At 41.8% G+C, this 17,733-nt stretch overlaps 1 protein-coding gene across 1 annotated transcript; it reads right to left on the bottom strand.

Moving 5' to 3' along the window:
- Positions 1–2,269: 2,269 nt before the first annotated feature.
- On the bottom strand, positions 2,270–17,250 carry zfand4 (zinc finger, AN1-type domain 4). Its single transcript, XM_034101090.1, has 10 exons — positions 16,928–17,250; positions 15,529–15,841; positions 14,018–14,093; positions 13,260–13,327; positions 12,953–13,139; positions 12,401–12,578; positions 10,707–11,930; positions 10,287–10,341; positions 3,921–4,038; positions 2,270–3,330 (listed from the first exon to the last, which is right to left on the bottom strand). The coding sequence occupies exons 2-10, from the start codon at positions 15,710–15,712 to the stop codon at positions 3,195–3,197; spliced, it is 2,226 nt and encodes a 741-aa protein (XP_033956981.1). The 5' UTR covers positions 15,713–15,841; positions 16,928–17,250; the 3' UTR covers positions 2,270–3,194.
- Positions 17,251–17,733: the final 483 nt, after the last annotated feature.

The raw sequence follows: 17,733 nt of genomic DNA, 5'->3' as shown, positions 1-17,733 counted from the left end.
ATGACAAAAATATTGTTTTGAACAACGATGAGTTCTAGAGTATCGTGTTTAGATTCCACAACAAATGCTGGTATTGTTGGAATAAAACCTTTACATACATACAAAAGGAGTTTGAGGTTTAATTTACATTTGAATTAAAAGAAAAGCATTGTCTTTTGGTCTGTGGAAAATATATTTGCAGAACTTGGCAGAGTTGCATCTAAGAGGCAAACTGAAAAATCTTGAAATAAAGAGTAGAACAAATGCATTTGGTTTGTTATTCGACATGCTGTAAAAGAACAGTTGGAAGACTGTTCAACACAAGAGTTCAAAATCAAATACTGTATGTTATGATAATAAAATAGATTTATGACTGCACTCTCATAAAGTTGGGTGTTAAACAAGACATATATTTAGGAAATGATGCTCACACCCATATTTTAAACTCCAGGCCTCTCTTTTAATGTTAGTTAAAAATGAGCTGATTCCAAGACCAAGCTGAGATAGCTGGTCGATGCCGCTTCACTTGTCAAACCTGACAAAGCTTCTCTAGAGCCACATAAAACTTCATGCAACTCTATTCACAGGCTGAGTAGTAAACCAAGTGGTAAAACATTTACAAAGGTATGCTACGAAAGAGACTATGTTCATTTTGGTGAAATCTTTGGAATCAGATTCTGCATATAAAGTCTTATTGTTGAAAAGGGATAATCATGGGTTCTGAAATTGATTCTGGGGAGGACAGAAATGTGTGTGTTCTGTGTGTGTCTGCATGGAGCAACATGAGTCGTCAATAGTCACAGAATCTGAGCATATTATAGTAAATAAGCCTCTATAATTTTGTGGGCACTGTCATTCTAGTGACTCTGTGGAGCTGTTCTTTCTCATAGCTGTACCATTGAGCTAAATGCTTATATCGACATGCTAGCAATGACCTTGTTTACGTGCTGATATTTCGCAGGTGTAAGATTTATCATGTCAACTGTCCTCGTTAAGTATATTAGCATGCTGACCATTTGGTTAATACAGGTCTCTTAACCCTTCAATTTGTGTACTTTTTAAATATATATGTTTTTTTTATATATTCAGCTCTTTTGAGAGGCCACATGAAACATAATATTTAACTTAACCTTCAAATCAGTAGTTTTTGTGAAAGCAAATCAGCATGAGCAATTTTTCCAAATTTCACATGAGCCTGTTAACTCCCTTTTTTTGATATGCCCATCTCCATGTTCAGGAGCATTTATCTGCCAGGAGAGACTGTGTTTCAGAGTTTCAGCTCTATATGCTGCACAGCCCAATTACCTTGGATCAAAGCCAGATAAAACCAAGGAGAGGGAAGATGAAACCCTGAGACGTGACTCAGGTCAGGGTTTGTCTGTTCCACAGGAACAGCATCCAAAGTGAAAGCAGAGTGTATAATGAGAAGCAACTACTTTTCATTTGAACATTTTCTGAGAATACTCGGTGACTCATATATTCCTATTTTTGAGTCCACAAAGTGTTCTCATAGTTACAGATAGCAACTTTGTTTGAACTACACTCTCCCGGATTATTTTGTATTTTGCATGCAGACATATAAACAAACTACAGTTTTGATGTGCTCTATCGGACAAAATATAAATATGCCGACATTACATTTGAAAAAGTGAACCAGTGGCAGGAAGCCTAGTTTGGTCAATCCGTCTGTGGACAGTCATATCAGAACCAGATCCAAAAGCTTCATCACTTCATTATTATCTCACTCTCAAGTATGAGGTTGTGTGTATTAAATGCATTAACATGTTTTCTTTTTAGGGCAATTATAGCACACGCCCTTCACAGGAACAGAAATGAGCCGTTGATAACAAGTTAGCGCTGTGTCACCATCAGGATAAACTCTCTTATAAGACCTAACAAGATGTTGGTCTGAACCTTAAAGGTCCTAATTTTGGCTACAAATTGTCTTCTAATGTTTAACCGGGGCAATAATTATTTCAGCTTGTTGCTTAGGAACAAGCCGAGGATCTGCATCAGGAGAACAGGGTACTTAATGGGACAAGAATAAGTCAGTGATAACAAATGCAAACAGTTTCTCATCTACTTCACAGCAGTGTGTACTGAGGCTATCAGCTGGAAAGGTCAAAGATGCAATGTACAAATAATGAGGAAGTGAAGAAACAAGATTTGAGGACACCACACAGAAATGAATTAACCATAGAAGGATTATCTGTTGCTGTAAAAATAATCAGTCAATTGTAAATATAATCACACAGGCGTTGGCTCAGAAATCTTACAGATGACTCAGTAATATACTGTCTGTATGGAAAGAAACTTTATTAGATCAAAACCCAGTAGATACTCTAACAGCATTTAAAATGTTTGCAACAGCTGAGCAATAAAAAAGACTTACAAAAGATTTTTTATGGCAACCACCTTACTTGTATACACATCATAAATACCACAAGTAACCCCCCCGATCTTAATACAGTTTACGTGATAGGAATACAGATTACAACTGACATTCACACCTACACACATCGCATACTTGCTATTTAAAAACCAGCCTTGAATTTAAATAAGTACTATTCATTAATAAATATTAAGTATTTCATCAGTAAGTGGGTGTACTGTTCTCTTTCATTAGTGATGTATGTGCCTGTGTAAGAAAGACATTTAGAGGTGGAGAATATAAAAATCTGACAACATAAACACTTCATAATACAAACACAGCTATGTAAGTATCCTTTCTCACACAATTAGGAAAGCCAAACGGATAAATATGATAGTTCTAAAGTGCATCTGTCAAAGACTTGTCGAATGAAAAGTCAGCAGCAGTCCTATTGTCTTTTTTTTTTTTTTATAAAGGCTGACAAAATGAAAAGTAGATATGTCTGAACGTGCACCAGATATATTTAGCAGATACTTCCTAACTACAAGCACAGTTTTTTTGTTGTTTTGTTTTTAGGCAATGATAAAAGAACAAGGTAACAGTTAAAAAAGGATAAACATCTTCACATTGTCAAGAAGTGATAATTAGTTCTTTGCCATTTCAGTCCACTCTCGTTTTGTTCACAATTGGCTTTACAGAATATTTTTATTTAAATTCTAAGCAAACTTGGCAGATTAAAAAAAGCACACAGTGGTGAATAAGTTCCTTTTTTTATACTAGAAATGATTTGCAGAATCTCTTCCATTGAGTCAGTTTAACCTGTAGCTCCACAGGGTTGCTCGCTTTAGATCTTAGGCAGCTTGGGGGCACTGATCAGAGGGTTGGTGTCCTGCAGATATCTCCGTCCGGCACTCTTGTAGTCATACGTGCAGTCATGCAGCTCAGCATAGCGGTGGGTGGCACAGAAGTTGTGTCCACACCTGATTTAAAATGAAACAGACAAGTTGGTATTACTGCAAAAACTCTAAACAAACACTATTTCATATTATAGTACACCTTACAATCAAGACATTATCCATTGAAATTCTCCATCAAACATCATCCGCTCAATTAACAGGCTATTCTGCTGAGTATGAATGGAGAGTCCCATTACTCCCAGCAGTAGCTTAGCCTCCTTTGTGTTCTTTTATCTCTGTATTCACATCAGTCTATTTGTAAAAAAGAGAAGCGTTTTCTCTACTTTTAACTATCTGCAATTGAGTTGTGAGTTACATACTGTTGCATCAAATTCAGGGTGTACTCCCCGGACACGGCCCAAGAGAAGGAAGTGATCCAGATTGTTGTCACAGGGAACAACCTTTGATAAAGCTAATAACTTGTGGCAGAACAAGCAGTGAACAGAGACGTATATATCCACTTTAGAGAGATGGCTGAGGGACTAGATGTTGAGCTAGGAAAGGACTATTTTCTACTAAAATGGCTGCTTCAAGGACAAGAATGACAACAGGGAGACTTGATTTAGAGTCAGGCGGCGAGTGAGCGCAGATGGAAACGCTGCAGGCGCTTGTACCTGCACTCGTAGCTCGTGGCCAGGCCAGTCTTCTTGCCACAGAGGAAGCAGTGCATTGTGCTCTTCTTCTTGCTGCCCGTGGGAGCCTTGACAGGAGGTAGGAGGTATGTTGGAGTGCCTGAGAATAGGGGAAACATTTATTACTTACCCCACAAGAGCCTGTGTGGAATAACTGATTGTGTATAGAAAAGGTTTGTATCAATCTATACACAGCCCAAATATTGCCTCTATCATACAATATTCCATTGTAAGTGTGCTTCATGTCTGCACACAGCATTACTGGAAGAACATTTCACAACCTTTGCTTCAATATGCGCTTCCTTTTTCCATTTTACAGACTTGTGCTCAAGCGAAATTCTTCACAGAAATCTTCAAGCCATGAAATGTTCAACGCAGAACCTTCTAAAGCAGTGGTCGCCAACCAGTCGATCGCGATCAAGTGTGGTGCGGGTAGATCGCCGACCGTTAAAAAAAAAAAAGTAACAAAAGAAAGAAAAATAAAATAAAAATAATAGTGTTTGAAAAATACGTTTTAGATGTAAACCTATCATCCGCCAACCCGTTAGCAGGTGCCACTTGATTGACGAATATATTGAGACACCTCAATAATATAATATATTCAAATCAAATCAAGTTTTATTTATATAGCACATTTATAAACGATTTTTGGTCGAGCCAAAGTGCTGTACATATAATAAAAATAGCCTACAGTAGAGACACTTTACAGCAAATACAACAGCACAGATTGTTTGGAATATTAGTATGAGAAAAACGACACCCTCTATCCTTAGAGGGTGTCGTTTTTAACCGTGCTTTACGTGAACCTCATCATGACACAAGAGAGGACGGTAGGACTGCAATTTCCCGTGTTCAGTGAATGCAACAGAGGCAAGTCACCAGACCAATCAGAGAGTTGCATGGAAATACACGTGTGCTTGTGTCATTCAAGCTCGGCTCTGTGTGTGTGTGTGGCAATAGCGCATTTAGTGTGATAGAGAGAGAGAGAGAGAGAGAGAGGGAGAGAGAGAGAGAGGGAGATAGGGAGAGAGAGAGAGGGAGAGAAGGAGAGAGGGAGAGAAAGGGACCGGTGCTAGCGGGGACCGTGATGTTAGCATCTGGTTAGCTAGCTGCACTAACGGACATAAGTAGCTGTTTCCACAACAAGCTGGAGGAGAGTCCTCCCCTGTCAGACTGAGGGGCTCAGGTGAGCTAAAGGACTCTGAGTGTTTAGAACGGTTTTGTCACAAATTATTCAAAAGATTATTTCCGAGGCACACCTTCATATGATCATTATAGTTATACAAACAATAAGAGAATAAATGAAAAACAGGTATGAAATACTATATGGCAGTAAAACAAGAATACAGTTTAAAAGGAGAGTGATTTGTAAAATATCCATAAAGAAAAAGAAAATCTGTTTACAGTTGTGTTTCATATGGGTGTTGAGAGATGTATAGATCTCTTAATGTTGCTCTCAAAGTGCACCAGATTGATGCTTTCAACTTCAATATTTAAAAGAAAAATCTTCCCGGGGGAGCATCCCCCCGGACCCCCCTAGAGGAGGTGAGGACCCCGCTAGAGGAGGTGAGGTCCGCCCCCCACTCATAAAAAAATAGCATTTTACCCCTGCCTATATGCCGTGAGCTGATTATGGAGCCTTCATTGTAACAGTAATTCAGATGCAATTAGCCTATATAAAAGGCCTCAAATTGGAAGCACTGTCTGGGCTGTCTTTTTCACTCAATTCTGCAATAGGTAGATCTCGCCTTTCACCTAGGCCGAGGTTGGTGATCTTGGGCTTAAAAAGGTTGGTGACCACTGTTCTAAAGTAAGGAAATAGCACTTCTCTGTTGTACTTCTAACCAAACCCCAACAACGGTAAGCAGCTATTTTCACAAGCTGTCAAAAGGCAAAACACCTGCTGTGAAATCGCACACTGGAATGTGGCCAGAAAAGGCAATGCACTTTTAAAGTCTCACTGCACAAATCTAAAAACATGGAATTCTTCCCCATTTTACTTTCTTTTGTCTAAGTTTCTTGCCATTTCACTGAGCACAAGGAGATTGCTTTCATTCATGCATCAGTATGTCTGTTATGTTGTCACCTGATACCCACAGGAAAGAAAAACTGCTAGAAAATTATCCCTCAAACACAATGTTCACACTGTCACATTGTGATTTATATATAGGGTTTCCTTGATAGTTCTGACAACGAATTTCAAGCTTGATTCATAAAGTGTGCAATTAAAAATAATTATAGTCAATTCAACTCAATGTAAACCGTATACGTGTGACACTGCTTTTCTTCGGTAACTGCAGATAATCGTTTGAGTTCAGTTTCAGGCCATTTTTAGGAGGATTTGCCAAATTAAACATGACCTTGTTGTAATTTTAGAAATGTTGGGAACACTGGTTCATGTCAGCTTGTAGCCGTCATAGTCGTGTCTGTGGAAGCATGCAGCTCGCCAGGGTTCGTGAGTCGTGGGGATACAGCAGCATACAGATGAAAGTGACAGCTACAGGAAGCTCGCTGTCAAGCAGCTAGGCGTGGGATTGGATTTCTATTTGTCTTGTGCACTTTAATCTGCTGCCATGCAGACAAACAGTGGGTTCAAATATATTCAGACCAAAGCACATTTGACAAATTCTCTTGTTTAGAAAAAAAAGTTCACAACACTCAACTTTCCGGATCTGGATTTTACCTACACATTATCCAATGATGACAAAGCGAGCACCCACTTTAAAGGTGGTGTTGGAGCTATATATCTCTTTATATTATTTAATAGTTTAAACATTTATTTTCTTGCTGTTTATAGTGTTTATTATTATCATTTATATGTATTCTTAATTAGCGTCATAAGTTAAAGTAGTTTCTATGCTTTTATTTTGAAGGCATGTTTTGGGCACTGGGTGATTAGAGCACCTGGTGTAATTGTATATATTGGAGACAGGTAGGTGGTGGGAGCCAGAGCACTAGTAGGCAAACGGTTTTTTACCAGGGTTTTTCCAACCACAAGAAAGGAAAGTCATAGGAAAGGCTTAAAGGAACCAACCATAGGAAACCTGTTCATTGTCAATGATATTGGATCATAATAAATGCACAACGGAGAATCTTGTCTGGACCTGGATCATTGCCCTGCGTAAGATCCGCTAACTAGTGCCTCAGCGGCTGTTAAGTTATCTGTTTTAGTTCTATATGATTTTGGCCGCTACAAAGTAAAAACCGTGCCGTGAAAGCGGACTTGTTTTTTGAAGTTATTTTTTGTGGATTTTTGGATTGCCCGCATTTGAAGTGTAGTATTGGATTTCACTTTAAAAAGACACACCGGGCCCTGGACGGACTTCAACAACGGCACAGGAACATGGGCGGTATGTGAACATTTTCTCCAGTGGCTGTATAGGAAAACGGCCTCACTATTGGAGTGCTGGAGTCATTGTTTCGCCGCATATGAATGAACAGTGGAACACGTTTAAAGAATAGTCGGACCGTGGGAACAGGTGCACACCTGGATCATTGCCCTGCGTAAGATCCGCAAACTAGTGCCTCAGCGGCTGTTAAGTTATCTGTTTTAGTTCTATATGATTTTGGCCGCTACAGGTGGGGTAGGTAAGTTTGAGAAACCGGCTCGAGGTACACTTTTTGTTATATTCCATGGAATGCTCTTAACATCCGATAGCAATGAATATCTTAAGTGCTTTGACAACAAATCCATAAAAAAAATTTCATCTGTGGAAGCTGTAGTACTGAAGCCGGCCCGGCTAAACGGATTGGATTGCCGCCTTGTCTGTCAGCCTTCCATCTCGTGCACGCACAAATGTATCTCGTGCCCTCATTGGGCGTGCATTGCAGCAGTACTTCAATAGAGGCTTCTCAATACTCAAATTTCCCCTCCTCGACTCCCCTCCTCGACTCCCCTCCTCGAGACTTAGTCCCGCCCACAGGAGATGCGAGCGGAGGACCGAGGAGGGGAACCGAGGAGAGAGGAGGGGAAGCAGCAGACGTTTAAAGAAATGAGAACTCCTCTCCTCTGAGTGGTCATATTAAAGCGACGTCCATTCATTATTACGTGGCAACAGCTGCATCAGCTGTCGAGTGTTTTGTCATATTTTATAATCTCTGTTAGATCATCTGAACATTGTTCCCCCAGATATTTACCTTGAATTCATTGAGAGTGCGGTATAATGAGACAATAACAGGCTACAGATGCGGACACACACACACAAATATATTTATATAAATATATGCAATTTAAAGTATGAGAGCACTCTCATAATAACGTAACACAATCAGAGACTGGATATATCCCCCCCCACTCTCTCTGGTCGCTGAAATGGGGAATTGAAATGACGGGCCAAAAGTTGTATTAAAAGTAAGCAGAGGACACCAAACCAACTAAGACCTGTCTGTCCGCCGCATCTGCGCACTGTACAACACACACCTACACACTGTACCACACACACACCTACACACTGTACCACACACACCTACAGCTCCTAAAGCATAATCAGGCTACAGCCGTTGTGTATTTTATTATGCGAAGCACTAAATGGTTTTAGAAAAATATCGACTCTTTGTTTGTATATATCTACTAAACTAAAGCAAATAAAGAGAATAATGTAGGCCTGTTATACTGAGTGATATATTTTACACACTGCTCTGCTTTCTGCAGGACCTCACAGCTGTTCTCACTGTAAACATCGCGTTGCGATGAGAGCAGTTTCTAAAATAATATCCAGGGGATGCATGCAGAGCTTTCATTGGCTGAGATAAGTCCGGCCGTGTGTCACCCCTCCACCGTTCCCGGAAATGCATCCGCGGAGGAGCCGTGGAGGAACCATCAGTGTATCCTCGGTTATAGCTCCTCCAGAGAGCCTCCTCGACGCTCGATCCTTGGTCCTCGGTGTGCATTTAGAGAAATGAGACGTCCTTCAAAATGGCGCGCTGAAATTCATTTCCGGGTCACTACCGGAGGACCGAGGAGTCGAGGAGTCGAGGAGGGGAAATTTGAGTATTGAGAAGCCTCTAATGACTCGCCAGCAACAGGCGGCCACTTTCACTAGTTTGCTGACGTCATGTGCGCGTTCATGTGTGTTGGAGGAGGTGCTCTGTAAGGAAGTCTGAAGGAAGGGGCGGATTGTTTTCGGCTGTGTACTTTCAAATTTTAGTGCACTCGAGCCGGTTTCTGAAATTTACCTACCCCACCTTTAAGCAAAAAACCCAAAATACAGAAAACTTGTTTGTTATGACCAGGTTTAGGTTTGAAGCATCTCATTATTTTGCTTATTACAGAGGAGTCACAAAAACAACTGCACTCAAGAGCTCAAAGTGGGGGAACTCTCTGGTCTGGTGCACTGAATGCAGCATCCACCGCTAACAACTTCCCAACAATCCCTGCAGGTTAACATGGAGGGGGATCATCGTGCATCATCAATAAGAGGATGTTTTGTATCAAAGTGGAACATGTCCTGACTGAGGAAACAATAAACGATGTCAAATGAAGAGAGATCCTTAGGGGAGCACACGCAATCTCACAGTGGAGGGATGACTCACTTTTGAGCAAAAAAACACCACTGAGGACATTTCGTTTCAGAGAGTTTCCATATAATCTGACAATGCTGGTGGGCATCTATTTAGAAGTAGGAGAGGAGTGTAGGAGTGTAAAGCTGCTGAAGGTAAGACCGAAAAGACCAGGAGCTATTATTACTGATCAACATACTTAGTGATGGATGGATATTATTTTTGATGCCCACTTTAATACCAAAATTATTCCTGTCGTTATTATTATTATTCCTTTTAAAGCTCTGTGTGGAATTGTATGTGAAATTATAGACAGGTTTAAAAGTCATTCTTTAAGTGTTGTTGGGTTATTGAATGCAGTCGATTCTTGACCACCATCAAACAATTCTCAGCCTGTGGAAATACTGATAAATGTCCACTAATAGAGCAAAAGGAAAGTGTCTTGACTCACTACTCAATATATATATGTTTCCTTATTCTCTGTCTGCAGTAAAAGCGCAATAGTGATCAACATAAATAAGTAAGTGTGCTTGTGTGTGCCTACACACAAGCACACTTACTTACGGTCACGTTCTAATAGTTGTGCTGCTTCTGCAGTTGTAGCAATAATTCATATTTAAAACCTTGCGGTTCTTTGTTTTAGTGCTCACAACGTGCACTGAAGGCTTTCACATAACAACCTCACTGCGCCTCCCAAGAACTGCATATTAGTTCAGAACTGTTCAGTAACAATACTCTAGTACAAAACATTTAACACAACTTAAATATGTAATCCCACCATCACAACACACCACTTTTTTTTGTTAGTGTTTAATTGAATAACAGAAATGATCTGCTGGTCTTGCTTACCTATTCTCCCAAATGAAGTCATGCCTCCCCCAGCTGATGCAAGATTGCTGGAGGCCTGAGAAAACAGCAAATCAATAAAACAACTGCAGTGCTTTATCTTGAGAACAATCAACATTTTTACTCAATGTTGTGCTGGAAAAGAGCTTAACGTTGTCAATATGGAATGACACATACATCAAAAAGTGTGGCGGTTTTGAAAAGACTAAAATATATTGAGAGAAGTGATGATTTTAAAAGTAGGGAGTATATTTTGCAAATATGATACACTTGAAATGTTACGAATTTCACTGAAAAAACATTGCATCACTTAAACTGTACATTTAGTCTACCTCACAGTGTCACATAAGGGTTAATGTCTGATGATTTTCAACTAGAGCATTTTAATAGAACATATTCCCCCTGACACATCCCTGTCCTCACCATGTAGGAGGCTGCCGCTCGGTGCAGCGGTGACATTTGTCTAATCAGCTCACCCTGCAGGAGCCTGCCGGATGGTATGGGGGGCAGCCTGGAGTCGAGGCTGCCGGGCCCCGAGGCAGAGGCAGGGGGCAACGCCAGCGCGAGCCCTAGACTCTCTCCAAGGTCCCTGCTGCTGCTGCCTGGGGCTCTGGTGGAAAGAGAAGCTAAGAGTTCAGAGGGGGTCAGGGACCCCAGCGGCTCCTTACAGGCTTGGTTGGCCATCTTAGTGATGCCTCTTGCTTCCCTCTTGGAGATAAGCTCTGGCCTCTTTCCAGGTGACTCTACTTTAACGGCGTGGAGGCGTGGTGGGTGAGGTGAGGAGGCGATGGGGGGGTGAGGGGAAGTGCGGCCTGGCTTTACTTGTGCTGCGGCTTGAAGGATGGGCTGTAAACAGGAGAGGGTGGAATTGAACGCTTGGGCCAGCGGTCTGGTGGTAGTGGATGTCGACGTATATATGGGCAATGGGGAGGGGGGGTTGATATGGAGAGGTGTGCCCAGCTGCATCTCATCCCTTCTGCTGGTGAACGTGTCACTTGTCCCAAGTGTCCAGGTACTGAGTGGGGAGGGGGAGAGTGGAAACTGGTGCTGAGTGTCAACCTCAAGGGGCCGACAACCTCCCTCAGGCTGGGGGGACACATCCAAACTCAGAGGGTCTAACAGGTCCCCAAATGGAGCTCCTGCCACCCCCAGCCCGGCAGCTTCCTCTAACAACCTCAGCCGGACTGCGTCCCTTGGGGGCTCTAAGGGGTCAAAGGTGGAGTCAAAGGTGGAGTCAGGCGGCCCCCTGATACACAGCGGGGGGAGCTGAGGGTACACACAGTCCCTCATTAACCTGCTGCTCCCAATGTCCAATCGGGACACTTTGGGAGGGGGCCGGATCTTTGCAAAGGGAGGGCACGTCTCCCATGCCTCCTCTTCCTGAAGCATATAACAAGAAGGGGAGGTGTATGGCGGAGGGGGGCGTCTCGGGATAGAGAAGTGGGCAGCAGCCGAGGCCGGGGCGGGGTCTGTGGATTCGTGGTCTGCGAATGGAGGTAGTTGTGCATTTGACTGCCAAGGCTGGTTGATCTGGTGGAGCGAACGAAAGAGGCGATGATGGTGACGTGTGCTGGAGGACCCCACTGAGACCCCGCTGGGATGTGGGCTGACGGGGGGCCGGGGTTTAACCTTAGCTGACTTCTTCGGCTGGAAGACAAGAGACACAGAAAACAGTCGGCATCCTCTCATATGCACTGCTCGAGTATTTGGCCCCGATACTGTGACATTATAAAACCATGGTGGTTATCTTATCACTTGACTTAAGCTGCTGGTATAAATTAATCATAAACAATAACAATTTTTAAAGAGCCAGTACAGTTTATTGTAATGAGAAGCTCTGCCGTCTTACAAACACATGCAAATGAGTGTTTGGCGCAGTACGTCTGCATTATGCAAAATGGTTGCAGACTTCCATGTTAGTGTATGATATGAGAAGCAGTTGTGTTGAGTAGAATCGTTTGGTGTCCTTTTCTATTGTATGTATAAATTATTGACATGAAAAACAGGGTAAAATGCTTGTTTTTCAAAGCATCTACATTTAAAATGGGGAGAATGTGATTGAGGCCACCTTTGACAGCGGGTACAATTTAAAGGTTTCTGATATCCCAGCTTCCAACCTTTTTGTTGAGGTTCATGTCCTCCATCTTGGCTTTGAGCAGCTTCATTTTGTTCATGGTGATGGAGTTCTCGAGGCTTTGCAGTGCAGCTGTGGAACTCTCTACATCCTCCTCCTCCTCCTCCTCCTCCTCCTCCTCCTCCTCCTCCTCGGCACACACATTGTACAAGGAGCCACCACTGGAAAATATCAAAGGCAAAACAGTCTTCCCATTAGTGATCCTTCAGAGCCGTGGGCAGTCCTTACAGAGGCCGTGCTCACTCAACTCACTGCCACAACTAACATTAAATAAACAAAGGGAAGTACTCAACTCCACGCTGGCTGTATCATTAGATAATTATACTTGTTTATCTTGTATGTTCGTCATCTACGTCGCTTTTATCTTGGAACCAGTCTAAAGCATCAGAACCTAATGCAAAAGTCTGTTTCTAATGTTACAGCATTTCAACGTGAGCAAATTCTTTCTATATGCATATTGTCAGTACTTATACAGATAATTATATAACGACATCATTTAACTTAAATAACAAGGACTTTATCATAATATACGAACCTCAGAGATTCAGACAGAGGAGTCAGGGTGCCATCTCCTCTGTCGACCACTCGGAAGAAGTTTAGTTGGTCATTTTCCCGATAGACCACAAACGTAACTTGCTTGTTGGACAGGCTTTTCTCCCACCCCTCCTCCTTTGTGTTCTCCACTAGCTCAGTAACATCTTTGATAGGATCCTCCATTGTAACTGACAAAAGAAGAGAGGTCAATTCCATAAAGTGTTAGGGAATTAAAAAAGACATTGATATATACGAGTATAGATGTCTATGTGACATGTGGATGTACAGTTCTTTTGACTTTTCCTTACCTCTCCTGGTGTTAATTGGCCCTCCCCTCATAGCTAAGACCAGCTTCAAAGTGCAGCCCTCTGCAATGCTGCAAGCACAAACAAACTGATGATCAATACGGCAGATAAGTGAAGAAGGATGTAACCAATTCCATCGTGAGCAACACATTTCAGTTTAGAGTCAAATGCTTTAGAGGCAGAAAAGAGATGCTCCTCTATAAAGTGAACAGCACTCCAAGGGTCGGGATGATTTCCAGAGGAACTTAAGTGCACGACAGGGAATTCCACGGGAACATTTGTTTCTGATGAGCAGATGTTTCGTTGCCTACTCTACCCCTCTGCTGCTCAAACTTCAAAAACATGCTGCAGTTTGATAGGTGCCAGGCAAGATCTCACCAGAGGCTGTTCATGTGGAAAATTAACTGACAAGCATTCATAACAATCGCAGCATCTGCAGCCGGCGGAGCACTGGAGGGTGAGGTCTGCATCTCATAAACTGATACAAGTGGAGGAGACAGCACTCTTCACATGACCAGTATGTCACTTATCTCATCTGCCTCAACATCTCTCTGGCTCATTTATGATATGTTGATCTGAATTAAGACTGAGTCCCCACCGCAGATAGAAGGCTTTTAAAGTACACAGGCAAATGGCTAGATGAACACAAATGGTTTTCAAACATATTGATAGTAATTGCTCCAACAAGCTTTATGTCTGTGTGATTTTGCCTCAGTGTCAGTGCTCTGAAGAAGAGAAAGGGCTTGCAGAAATAGATTTACCCATAGTCATGAAGACAATGTTCATCGTCCAGCTCCAGATTGTTCCAGATTAGGTGTTGCTGGGCAACAGGGATACCTTTACAGACAGTCGGAGAGAGGGTAGGAGAGAAAATAAGCAATGTTGACAAGGACCTGAATGTATTTCAGAACATAATATCACTCCTCTGACACTCAAGCAAAGCAGAAAGGCTGCCAAAAGAAGCATCCATACAGCGATATCGATGATACTTGTCTGCCCCCTTAAGACAGAACCATGTAATTGCTGAAAAAGGGCAGATCTCACAACAATTGCATGAACTAAAATTGTCTAAATTAGAAGAAAGAAAACTAAAACTTGATGTGCTCAAGTGTTTACAAGATAAAACTGTGAAATACATTAGGGTTGGAATAAAATACAGCCACATTTATCTCAAATGAGAACAAAGTAGTAAGGTCTAGTTGAGGGCTGACGGCCTAATGAATATGAAGGCTCTCTAGACTAGCTACTCCTTAACATGAGATGCAGTGTATGCGTGGTCAGGAAGCTCTCTGTGCCCACAATGAGTCAACTCCCTGAACCGGTGCTGGACCGGAGCCAGTGTTAGTGAGTGAGCACTGGTCCTTTCATTGCTGAGTGGTTTTCTACACCACACACTCACTTGGCTTGGCTGGCACACCTCTTCACACACACAGAGCACACAGAGGCCATTATAAACACAAATGAAATCAGCAGCAAAGAATGCAGATATAAAAAGTAATCTTGATCTACAAAAAAGGACAGCCAAAGTCAAAATAAATGAACTAATAGATTATTCATTCAGGAAAATGTCAACACAACCCACAATGCCTAATCCTAAACCACACTGGAAAACACGGTTGCTGTGTTCTCTCATGGTGCATGTGATTCGTCACTCGAGAGACAAGCCAACAGGTGAGTTCACAGATATGTTGACATATTATAAAGGCAGTTGCCTTTTACAAAGTCAGCAAACAGCTTTTAAGATGGTTTGGATTTGTGATTCAGCAAGTTACTAGCGTCGTCCATTATGTATCAACAAGGGGACCAACAATAGGAATGATAGGACATTTTATGAGCATCCATTGCTTGGAAAAAGCGGCTGTCTGTTGTGCTTATACACTGATTTTGCATTAGGACAAATCATTATAGATTAAATATTACATTTTTAACCAAAGACTCTAGCTAGATTGTTTACACCGACAGCCATACTCAACACAAATGAAGGTTTATATTGACAATAAGTCTAAGCGCCATAATCTCAGAGTGTAACCTGTAATCTGCCTATTTCTTTTTCCCACCACGTTACATTAAGCATGATAGAACACTTTTATCCAGGTCAAAACCACAAACAAAACAAAAAACCGACTAATCGAGTAGGAAAACCTCAGTAGACTAGATAGGTGATACAGAATGGTAAAAACAATGACTTGTCCTCAACCCAGTCTATCAAATAACTGATGGAGCCTGCTCGCTCAATACACATGCAAAAGATACACATTTAAGTGTTGTTTACCTTCCAGCCTCTGGATCTTTGCCTTGACTGAAATGACAGCCTCAAAAGGCAACACACGCAGCTCAAAACAGGTTCCTGTCAGGGTCTCTATGAAGAGCTCCATAGTGTCATAGAAAGGGAGCTTATAGTGAAATGCTCCCACACTGTCGTCATTAAAGAAAGGTGGCTCTTTCCTGTCGGTCATCTTGGCAGGATGGGGAGAGAGACTTCTGGGATACGGTTAAAAGAGAGGGCCGGCCCAGGAGGAAGGAGAGAGGAACAGGCACTGCTCACTATCCTCACGACCGTCACACATCATGCAGGAGGACCATAGCTGTGAGAAGAAACAAAAGCACTGCATGATTCTCAACACTTTTAAGAGGGTTTCATTAGTTTAACCGTTCCCTGCCCCTGCAATCCAGTGTCTTAAATGTGCTTCCTAGTCAGCAAGCTTGAAACTTCCTGCTTTAAATATAGTATGTTAGCAATTAGGTTAGCACAAGGGCATTCATCAGCAGCAGCAAACATGTGCAACCCGCTCATAAAAGATTCAGTGCAGCATTTTAATTCCTGGCCAAAATTCAAGAGGATCAGGTGTGTTATATAAGCAGTCTGTGAAGTTTCCTTTGCCTGACCCCAGCCTGTGACAGATCAACTCTTATGTCACTTGATCCACCGACATCTTACAACATTTAATATGCTTCAAAGGCAAGTTGGTCCAATCATGCATTTACTATTCTGAATAAAAGAAGACAACGTATCACCCAAAATACTGTTAAAAGCAGTACAAGATATTAATATAAATTGCAGTTTTTCTCATGGACACCTGACTGATTAGAATAATGTTTGGATTTGATATATTATCATGTTATCTTTTCCTTTTGTGTTTTGGAGTACAGTTGTGTTTTGAAATGCAGTTGTTCACAGGCTGCTGCTGTGAGATCATTTTAAACGCTGATCCTTTAAACTAAGTTAAGGAGTCTTAAGTAAGGACTCATGTCCATGATAAGACGTCAAACACTTAGGATAAACTGTCTCTGATTGTTGGCAGTATAATGGTAGCATAAGAGGCCCTGTGTTGTCCTTAACAAGCCATGACGCAAATGGATAGTTTTTCATGTAACAGGCAACGATAGACCATTGTGTAGTTTGTCTCTGGCTACATTTAACATGTTGTATTACGGTGGTTGACCGCACCATCACAGTTTAAGGACGGCGAAAAGAGATAAACTCCGGTAACGTTAGCAACTAGCTGCCTGACAACGGAGATGAATGGAGTTGGAAGTCGCCTCAATACAATTCCAGCTGCTAACAGTAGCAAAGAAATGTCCCACAAGCAGTATTTATACCTCCTAATATTTCACAATGACCTCTCAAAACCTTGGTTAACATTCGTATGTTAATATTTATACTTGCTTACCTGTATCTTCTACAATAACACCGTAGTGAAGCCCGTCTAGCCGACGCTGTTAGCTTTCGTTGCCATGTTAGCCAACAACTCAAACAATGGCTACCTTTCTCACTGGTCTGCCAGCTAGCAGACTGCTAGGCTACATCCACAGGCTTCAGTCATCTCCAGTCCGCTGTAGCTGTCGAGGAAAACGTTCCGTTTCAATCTACGCAGCATTTCCTCACGTTTAACACTAGAAACTACACACGGAACCAAGTGGGTCAGCCGCTGTCGGTTGCCGTGGTCCCCTTGTTGTCAACAACATCATACCTGTCAAAGGCGGCTGAACAACACCTTTGTGACATAGTTTGATTGGCAGACAAAGGAACCAATTGCCGTAAAGGATGGTGAGGTGGGCGGAACATCAGACCATGGGTCAGGCAGTCACTTCCACATCCTCCTCAGTTGGGAATATTTCCCCTTACAATAACGTTGTAATTCCTAATTTTAACAGGTTTAAAAAATATGACATTTTGCTATATAATTGGTCAACAAAAAGCAGTAATTATCTTTTGAGCTACCAGCAATTGTGTTTCTTGTTCATCTTTTGAAGAATTAATGAGTGACTGTTACACACTTAAAAACATTAATAAAAACACCTCCTAAAACCAAAAGTTTCCAATTTGTTCCCATGAAGACGAGATGTTGTCTTCTGTTTTTAAAAGAATGCCAGCAGAAGGCTTTTACTGCCATGTTCAAGACACAAACAGCTACAAGACCTTTCCTCTATGACCTAGGTTTTTGGAGCCTTTACTTAATGTATTGTAACCTTATTT

Source organism: Pseudochaenichthys georgianus, chromosome 15 (genome assembly GCF_902827115.2).
Source record: "Pseudochaenichthys georgianus chromosome 15, fPseGeo1.2, whole genome shotgun sequence".
NCBI classification, from domain to species: Eukaryota; Metazoa; Chordata; class Actinopteri; order Perciformes; family Channichthyidae; genus Pseudochaenichthys; species Pseudochaenichthys georgianus.
This window is presented reverse-complemented; position numbering and strand designations above follow the sequence as displayed.

What these genes read in the sequence shown, in the direction of transcription:
- zfand4 (XM_034101090.1), bottom strand. Translation starts at nt 15,712, where the DNA reads ATGACCGACAGGAAAGAGCCACCTTTCTTTAATGACGACAGTGTGGGA. An exon ending in CATTGTCTTCATGACTATGG is followed by an intron (nt 13,328 to 14,017) that starts GTAAATCTATTT and finishes TTGTGCTTGCAG; the next exon opens with CATTGCAGAGGGCTGCACTT. An exon ending in GACTTCATTTGGGAGAATAG is followed by an intron (nt 4,039 to 10,286) that starts GTAAGCAAGACC and finishes CCCTATTCTCAG; the next exon opens with GCACTCCAACATACCTCCTA.